Raw genomic sequence first — 10,126 nt, forward strand, 5'->3', positions numbered from 1 at the left:
GTGTCAAATTCAGGTCCAGAAAGTAAAAGTCCTTCCCAGGATTTTGTTCCAACAGGCTGGCTTCTCTAGTTAGATCACACCACCAGCAGAGCTGTCCAGCCTGTTGGAACAAAATCCTGGGAAGGATTTTTACTTTCTGAACCTGGATTTGATACCTCTGATTAAGTGACCTAACTAATCAGCCAATCTAGCCACTTTAGGCTGTACTAATAGTTGCGTACAGTTAACCAAAAAGACAATTAAGTTGTCAATCACATTTATTTATAATTAAACATCTGCTAAAAACGAATGATTGTGATAGGCCCCGTAGGCAACCCTGCAAGGTGACACTTTACTGCAGGGTAGTGTTAATAAGGCTGATACCTACATAAGCATTTTATGACAACTGACATAAAACACTTATTCCAGTAAGCATCATTTGTCATAAAGGATTCATTGCCAGATTTGAAGTCGTAACATCTAAATCAGGTGACGTTGACCTTAGACATTAGGTTTTTCTGGGGCGAAATGTCATGTCACATCAGTAGCATTATGTATACAAAAGATATACAAACACTTTAAATGTTTATATAAGTTTATGGCAGTTGTCATGATGTGTTTTTGTGGGTGTAATGTAGCCTTATGAACAATGCCTTACAGTAAAGTGAACCCCTCAATCTTTTTAGTTAATATGCTCATGTCTAGCATTTTACACTAATTTCTGGTTTAAGCCATACCTGCTTTGTAATTTAAAAGAAGGTACTGAAAACAGTAGCATTCAGGCACCGGTATTGTACTCAAGATATTGGTACTGGTATTGACATTGAAATTTTTTGCCGATACCCAGCCCTTTTCCTCAGAGATTCCAGCAGCATTTATCATAAGGATGAGTTCTCTTGCACATTTAGATGGTTATCATGACAATCTGCCAAATATACGTTTTTGAATCATACATTAATCACTCTGTGCAAACATAAGGATGTACAAGGAACACACTCAAACATAAGACTGTATGTGTCCATGTATTTTGTAATATTTTGTAATAAAAAGCAAACAGCGAAACAAGTTATTTGACAGGGGTGTACCCATCCCAAACACCGCTGTCAATAGTTGCACCATTACTTCTCTTTCAGTCAGTGCCTGTCTGTTTGAATACTGTTCTCTTTGTCCAGTTAAGTCACAGTGCTTGTCTCCTCTTTGAAAAAATCCTTAACAATGGAACTTGAAAACAGCAAGCACAATCCTTTTGTACTCCTTTCGAAAATTGTGGTTGAGGACACCATAGATAACCGCATTCAGGCAGCTGTTGAAGTAAGCCATGAAGTAGCTGGCTGTAAAAAGCCATTCAGGTATGGCCTGGCCCAGTCTAGGGTAGATGGCCACTGCCAGGCCGATGAAGTTCAGCGGCGCCCAACACACGGCGAACAGCACAAACACCACAAACATGGTCAAAAAGTTACGGAAGTCATGCGGCTTGATCTTAGGCCTGATGTCGGGCTTGACCCGCTTGCGAACCTGAATGACCAGGATCCAGATGCGCAGGTAGCAGTAAGTGACAATGCTGATGGGCAGGATGAAATGCACCACCACCACCGTTATGGTATAAAGTGAGCTGACCGACTGGGCAAAGGTGCATGAGTACACCCGTGGGTCATACTGCAGGGACTCCACAAACCAGTTGGGCACGATGGCCAAGATGGTTAGTGACCAGACCAGGATCACGTAGCACACAGTGTTCTTGCTGGAGAAGAGCTTGTCGTACTTAAGGCTGTGGCAGATGTAACAGTAGCGGTTGATGGCGATGCCAGTGATGTTGAAAATAGAGCCAATAACACTGAGCCCCATCAGGAAGCCACTGATTTGGCAATGGATGTTACCTGCAATCCAACCGTCATTGAAGATAGCAGTCAAGACCAGTGGGTAAGGGTAGATGGCCACTACTAGATCTGCTACAGCCAAACTCACCACAAAGGCATTCCCTACAAAAGAAAGAATGAAAAAAGATTCAAAATTACACACTAGTTGATATCAGTACATGCCAGTGTAGCCCTAGAGGGATCTTTGCATAGGGCGGATACTTAGAATATATGGTCTTCTTTTCAAAACTCCCGCTGTGCAGACACAAACCCTTGTTGTGTAGACACAGCAATTCTGTATGGATCCTAATCATGGATGGGCATTAACCATTTTTGCTGTTTGAATATCCACATTTTAAACAAGTATTTTTCAATCACCGGCCCCTTGATTTGATTAGCTGTCTTTGTAATTAGGCATATGCAATTTAACATACCAACAGTTGGCCTATAGAACAATAACTCACACTGTATCTTACACTGTACAAGTTCATCTTCTTTTTGTTTGAAATATATCTATAATAGTTTTGCTGTTAATTAGTGATAGTTTCAGATGTGGCCAGATAAGTTAGAAAGTTCAGGTTATTTGAAAATTTTGTATTTGTTTACTAACCTTTTTTTTTTTTGCTAATTTAAATATATAGATATTTTTACTGCAGAGAATGTCATGAACAGTCTTTATTGTGTCTCACAACATGAAATTGATGATGCTCTGTCAACTATATTAATTCTTAATACTGGTCCACCTCAAGGCTTTTAAATCATCTGCTGTCTTCTTTCGTTGCTCATGATCATAATAAAATTTGCAGATGACACCACCATGCCTGGCTTGATATGAGATGAAAATGAGATGGTCGACAGCTAAGAGGTACAGGATCTTGGAGTGCAGTGCCAAGAAAATAATATTGCTCTTAAATTCATTAAAACCAAGTAACATAATATGGACTTTTGGGAAAGCCTACATCCCCTGTGAACGGCGTGGACAACTTTAGTTTTCTGTGGTCATTATCATTAAAACTAAAAAGCGTCTATTTTCTCTTAGAGAAATTTAGACTGTGCAAAAAAGCTCTTATCATGTTTTACCCAGTCCACCAGGTTTCACATCTATTTAGTGTGGATAGCACAGCACAGGACCTCAAAGCTGTAGAGAGAATTATCAGAGCTGCTCAGAAACTCACAGACTGATCCTCCACCACGGAAGATGTCTACCACAAGGCTCCAAACATCATTAAGGGCTCTTTCTGTCTTTCACACATTGTTCTCACTGCCAGCAGCTCAAGATTTAAAAACAAACGATTTGTGCACTCTAGGTATTTTTGTATTCTTTTATTGTTTTTATTTCGTGTCATTTTGTTTTTTTGTCTTTCTCATATCAAAACCTTGCAACGATTTCTGTTGTTTTACATAACATGAAAATGTCATCTGCCCTTTATAGTCTGAACATTTCATAATGAATGGAAATGGTCCAAAATTATTTGTAATCAAATCTCATTGAGTGAGGCGTGATTAAGAAGTTCATTATTATCATACAAATGACATGAATCATGACCTGAACCTACTGCCACTCTAAGGTTGTGAAGGCTGTATACTGCATACCTTCTATCATTAACTTCTGTGGTACACTTGTAAAAATATACACATTTATATCATGTACACATGAACAAATTAATACATTTTGAATTGCTAGAGAAAGAATCTGAAGATGAAGAGGCTGTGTTTGATATGATATACATATCAACAGAGGGATTTTGGGAGTTGTAAATGAATAAGATTGCTTGGAAAGGGATGAAAGGAAGCTTAAGGCTATTAGTAAGTCTCTGTGTTATTAGACTTTGCATGGGCTATGTACTGAAATGATGTATTTAGCTACAGGTTCAGATATACTTTCAACACACACAGTAGAGGAACAACCCACCTGTTCAGCCAGAAGGGATTTGGCTGCCTCGTGTGAGCAACTGACAAGTATGTGAAATTGCAGGAAAATCACTTAAGCGGAACTCTAGTGATCAGTACTGTTCACTCGCAGAGTTTCAATTTCAGAAATTAAAAGTCTTTCCTGAGCCCACTCACCTAGATAGAAATAAAATGTCAGTGCGTTAAAATAACTGTTTCAATTAGAACATTTTCAATTTCAAAGTGATTTCTCCCATCCCTCTTAGATTAGTATTTCTTCTGCTTGCCTGATGAAAACAAAGTGTTGCTGTGGCTCAGGTGCCCAACTGTGTGACCGGAGGCAATGCTTTGAATTTCCAGAATTATTGAGCATACATTTCACACCCAGCCATGCAGCAGCTAATCCTTCAATATGAGCCTGCTGGACTGCTACGTGGACTACATCGCTAACGTGATAGACACAGTACACTGAGGGGGATCTTGGCGCACATACAAAAAGAAACAGGAAGATCATCTTGCAGCAGTTGCCCTTTACATTCAAACAAAGTTGAGGTAACAGAGCTCTCAGTGCATTTGTCTCCTCAGCTGGGTCACTGAAAGCTAGCTAGCTAGTTCGCGTACAACACTGAACAGCTTGACAAATACTCCTCATGAAGGAGCAAGAGTGGTTGTCTTGGCTGTTGTTAGCTTAGTACTAATTCATAGCCATTACTTTGCTCAGCTAGTACTAAATTAGCAGCATTAGCAGAATGTTTGCTATAATGCAACTTGTCTATACCACATTGGTATAAAAAGGCAACCAGCAGAGAGGAGAGAAGGTGCTGTTCTTGAAATAGAACCCTAAGAGAATCATCTTGGGGAAAATCTTTGAGCCATGCTGTGAATTTTTCATAGAATTAATGCACTGCCTGAGGTCAACTGAATGAGTAAACGAGAAGGTTCATGGTTGAAGTGCTGTACAGTAGAGATAGTTCGGCTGGGAATGGACTTCACCGTCTCTGGTATGAACAGCAAGACACTGAGTATGCAAGGCTGCACTTATCTTTGACTAGCCAGGGACAGAAATTTCTCATGTGAGTGTTGTAAATTAGGCCTGGCATAGGCTCTGAAGGAACTCAACTTTAGTATGGTGAAGGCATGAAGTTCTGGCCCTACAAGTGTGCCAGCATTGACTACTGACTTATAGCTGAGCTCTGTGTTGGAGTAATCTTCTTTCTACAGTAAAGTCACAGTTGACTTGTCTGGAGATGAGAAATAATCAGCAGATTTTCTCGACAATGCATGCTTTAGTCATAAACATTCATCCTCTCATTGTAATTGTGTAGCTTTAACCTTGACACGAATTTTGGCATAAAGGCGTTGTTTACATTAGTATTAATCATGAGCCAATGAAGGATATAAAGTAAGGTTCATAGTTTTATCAGAGATTAGACAGACAGTCATGTGGACTACTTCTGTACCCTTAATGTACCCACAGAAGGGCAAACCTATTGATAAACCCATTTGTGTTAAATCGATCTGGTGGAAATTGATGAATGGGCTCAAGTCATCTCACATTAAGCAGGTTTTCTCACTTTGGGCCACAAATTAAATTCAGAAGTTGTGCGTCATTTGGACTGAAAAAAAAAACAGGGGCGTGCGTAGGAATCAGTGCTAATAATAATAGGAAACATCTTCTCTGTCTATGTGTGCTACACATTGAGTCAGTCAAGTTTGTGACCATGACACACATTAGATAATGCGGCCAGTCGCCACTTTCACAGCCTCTATGAACTCAGTGTGTGCTAGTTAGAATTCACATTACAGTGTGAATGTCTTTGTAATGTCTTTTATCAGGGCAGAAGATAAAAACACACAATTTATTACAAAACATATTACATTGAAAATATATTAAAATATATTCTACTTCTAGATTTGAAATACTCTTACAAAATACAGTACTGTGCAAAAGTCAGAGACCAGACATCATTTAATTAAGTTCTAGTCAAAGCAGTCATTAAGTAAGTTATTCATTTTTCGGGAGATATTTCTCAGGAGAGTAGATATGACAATCCACTTGCATAAGGACAGCGAAAAACGAAGGGAAATAAATGAAAAAATAGTTTTGAAAAGAGTTTACAAAACTGGATAAAAAAATACATTTTTAAATATTTAAAAAAAGTGCAAGACCAAAACTGTCCCCATCAGATAAACAGCACTTTGAGCTTTCCTCTTTGAGAAAGAAGACAAAATCACACTCCACTCTTGCTTCAGATCTGTAAAAAGATTCGGTTCATCCCTCCACTGTGAGAAGACAACTCAAAACTATGCATCTGAAAGGATGAGAAGCTGTCAAGAAGCTCTTACTGAGAAAAGAAAATAGACCAAAAAAGAAAACTTGCAAATCAACCAAAGAAGCTGTTGGTGTTCTCAGAAAAATGGACTGCAAAAAATACAACCAACTTCTAAAACTGGACTTTGGGGAAGTGAAAAAAAAAATATTCCAAAAAGAATGGAAGCTGCTCTAAATACTGAAAAATTAGATATTAAATTCAATTGTTGAGGCTTCTGTGTACAGATTACACCATATGTAACACTTCTAGGTAAAGCAGTGTTTTTGCCCTGCTTTTCCATGTAGTTTCGCACAGTTTTGCAACTCATGCTCTCCATCATGAACTATGATCAATAAGACTTGAATATTATAGCAATCGATTAAGGATTCATATGTGATATTCATATGCATAATGTGATGCAGATTTGTTAATAATATTATATATTGTAATATATTTGAAATTGGATCTAATCTAGTTTTGTAATAAAAAAGAATAATAATATATCATTACATCATGTTATTGCCCAGCCTTAAATGACATATTTCATTTTACCTTAATCTGGAACTGATCAGTAAAAATAAAAATGACGTCATCTTGAATGTGATGAGTATTAAACATGCATCACTGAAATATGTGTTAACTTATAATGTGTTGAACTTAACACCTGCCAGGGTCGTTAGTAATTATTATGGTTCCAATAAGTAGACCTATGTTCTATCTCAGACATGATCAATCACTGTCTGAGGAGCAGCGTTCCTGCAGGCATCAGCCATGACTTTCTGCTGTACATCCACATAGCTTTAAAGGTCAATTTAGATTAAAACATAGCTTGGGCACTGCATTGATTGGGGGACTGAACTCCACGTTGTGGAGAACAAACAGTGCTGATTGCACCAACTATATGAGCTGGACTCTTGACAACATAAAATCTGATCTCTGTTCAGAAGAATATTTGAAGGGCGTACTTAGTATTGATCCTTAAAACAGAATCTTGTACGAGCAAGAGATGAAACTGGAGAAGCTGCTGATTTATATGCCCCAAAGCACATTTTTGGAATATGATAATGTCTCTGTCCAAAGAACTTCCTTGAACATCATCACTGTCAAAAAAATCTAAATAGCTGTGATAAAAATGTCATAAAAATGTATCTTTATTTCACTACATCATTTGAATACAGTCCACATTTTGTGGAAATTCCATGATGACTGGGCAAGTGAAAATGAAAAAAATAAAATCTCTTTACATTAACCTGCACTGAAAGAACCTGAACCTTCTCCTGTAAAGTTCCATTTCAGAGATGCTTAAAAATGAAGGGAGCGATACAACAGGAGAACCACTTCTGGTTCCCTAAAGGACCTTTCAATTGAGTGGTCTCAACTGAGAATTGAGAATTGAGGAGCAACATCCACTAAAAAGTTCACTTTAAAACAAATTAGGCAGCTTTTACACTAAAAAAACAGTAAATAACCTGGTTAACATGAAATTTTGAGTTCATTAAACTTGAACTAGTAACAGAAATTAGTCTGTGATGTACATTTGTTAACTTATTGTATGAAATTCCATTAATTCAGCGTTCATTTCAAGTTAACACTGTTACTTACTTTTATAAGTTTAAAGGCTGCATATTTTCTGTGTTCTTTAGGGAACCGCAAGTTACCATTTGTGACACCTTTGTTTTTAAGAATGTTGAGTTTTAAAACCTTCAGAAACCAGAAGCAGGAGGAGCATCGAAATCTTCTGAAAGTTAACCAAAAGTGGACACTGCCTTCAGAAGCTTCACCATCAGGCAAAATACTTCCAAAGAAATGCATGGACTTGGATGTTACATTCATAGAGTAATCACATATTACATAGAGAGAGGCACTCTTGATATGGAAGACCTGACATGACATTTGGGTGCAGAAAGTTACCTTTTTACACCTGTCTCTTTCACTCAGGTTGTATCTTTCAAATGTCAGTCATAGCTGCTCAGGCATAATAACAAGACCCAAACCTCGATGGGGAAAGGTCAGACTGTGCTGCACTCATGTGATGTGTCCAGATGACAGACAATGTGGGCACGCCACACGCGTGGACACACAGCAGGCCAGCAGAGACCCCCTTTAGCTCCCTGTGGATTAAGAGTAAACAGTATCCAGAATGGCCCAAAGCAAAACGCACACCTGCCATTTACCTGCTTTCCTGAGTTTTCTGTTTCGGAACACCGACACGATGACCAACAGGTTGCCCAGGACGTCCACGACGATGGTGGTGATGAGCACGCTGGACAGTAGCGTGACCACCCAGGGGAAAGGCAGGCTCTTGCTGCGCCCCTCTCCAACTGAAGCGTTCCTCAGAGCTCCGTCCGTCGCCTCCACCATGCTCACTGCGTCCTCCGCGCCATGGGACAGAGGGAAGTGGCACGGCCCCGCGTGCCACCGGCATGAAGTGAGGCGCGCGTGCATTGAGCGCGAGCGTGCAGCCTGGTAGCTCGAGCCTCCGGCGCCGCGCCGCTCTCATCGGAGACGCTCAGTGGCACGAGACGCTGCAGCCGCGCCGCGCGCCACATCTCCCGCACAAAACACGCGCTCTGGAGCAGCGCGAGCGCTGCGCGGGGCTTTTATTGTGACACTGCTCCACGACAAATGGACATGCAGTGATTATACAGAAGCGCACGGTTACGCACAGGGACAGTGGAGCTCAGAAATGCCCGTTCTCTGTCATAAAATATAAATAAATGTTTAAAAACACTTTAAAAAATCTGAGCGTTAAAAGCAAAATTAAAGCTCGCTCCAGAATCACGGGAGATGGTATTTGTCGTTAGCGTCTCGGTTACTTCAGTAAACCTCTGCCTCGAATGGTCATCAGCCCTTCGTCCATAAGTCCGTTTTTTGTCTTCATAGAAGTGCAGCTGTGCTTCTTTCATCGCTGCTCGCGCATAACGGCTGCCAAACCGCTGGAGTCGGAGAGTGAAAAAACTTCTTCACATCTGTTGCACCGCCACTTAAAGCGGAGAGAGAGCGAAAGAGAGAGAGAGAGAGAGAGAGAGAGAGAGAGAGAGAGAGAGAGAGAGAGAGAGAGAGAGCGAGAGAGAGAGAGAGAGAGAGAAGGAGAGAGAGCGAGAGAGAGAGAGAGAGAGAGAGCGAGAGAGAGAGAGAGAGAGAAGGAGAGAGAGCGAGAGAGAGAGAGAAGGAGAGAGAGCGAGAGAGAGAGAGATAGAGAGAGAGAGAGAGAGAGAGAGAGAGAGAGAGAGAGAGAGAGAGAGAGAGAGAGAGAGCCGGCCGCGCGCCTGAAGTCTACTTGTCTTTTCCCGCCCGTATTCTGACAAGCACCGCCTTCCTGAACGAGGATTGGCTAGTAGGAATTGGCCTCTCTCACTACGATTGGCTAACACCGTTTCAGCGGACTGCTTGTGTGGAACTACCAGCGAATAGTAACGCAGCAAGCGTTACTACCAGCGAATAGTAACGCAGCAAGCGTTACTACCAGCCAATAATAGCGCAGTAGGCGTTACTACCAGCCAATAATAGCGCAGTAGGCGTTACTACCAGCCAATAATAGCGCAGCAGGCGATACTACCAGCCAATAGTAGCGCAGCAAGCGTGACTCTCCTTGTTAATCCAAGCGCGGAAGGGCGTGGCTTAGGGGAATACGGGTTGAAAAAAACAACACGTCCCCGGCTTCCTCAGCTCCGCTCTCTCTGCACCTGAAGTGCCACCTCCTTGCTTAATGCGTGTGCTACAGTCCCAGGTGTGAGGGAGAAAAGCCACCAGACAGCAGGAGGCAGTTATGGCACTAGGAGAAAAAGCACTGCACATCACGAAACCTGAGTCCCTTCGCTGCGCTACGGCTGAATTTCGAGTCACATAAATGACCAGTATTATAGAAAACTGATTTTCTTTGCTTTTCACAGCTGAAAAAGAAAAAACGGCATTAATTCCATGCTGATCTAAGCTGGTCTGGTGCTGGTTTAGCTGATCACCCAGAATAGTCATGCTGGTTGATCAGCATAACAGCATCTAAAACACAACAGGAGCTGTAAAGAAAAATGAGAGGGTGGAAAATGTTCACTTGAAAATGTTTTTGGGACATAGAATCCCACAAATATT

At 40.9% G+C, this 10,126-nt stretch overlaps 1 protein-coding gene across 1 annotated transcript; it reads right to left on the reverse strand.

The window, feature by feature from the left end:
• Positions 1-239: 239 nt before the first annotated feature.
• On the reverse strand, positions 240-9,024 carry mtnr1al (melatonin receptor type 1A like). Its single transcript, XM_017689509.2, has 2 exons — positions 8,212-9,024; positions 240-1,958 (listed from the first exon to the last, which is right to left on the reverse strand). Exons 1-2 carry the CDS (start codon positions 8,480-8,482, stop codon positions 1,189-1,191), a joined length of 1,041 nt encoding a protein of 346 aa, XP_017544998.1. The 5' UTR covers positions 8,483-9,024; the 3' UTR covers positions 240-1,188.
• Between the last annotated feature and the right edge of the window lie 1,102 nt (positions 9,025-10,126).

This window comes from Pygocentrus nattereri, chromosome 8 (assembly GCF_015220715.1).
Source record: "Pygocentrus nattereri isolate fPygNat1 chromosome 8, fPygNat1.pri, whole genome shotgun sequence".
NCBI lineage: Eukaryota > Metazoa > Chordata > Actinopteri > Characiformes > Serrasalmidae > Pygocentrus > Pygocentrus nattereri.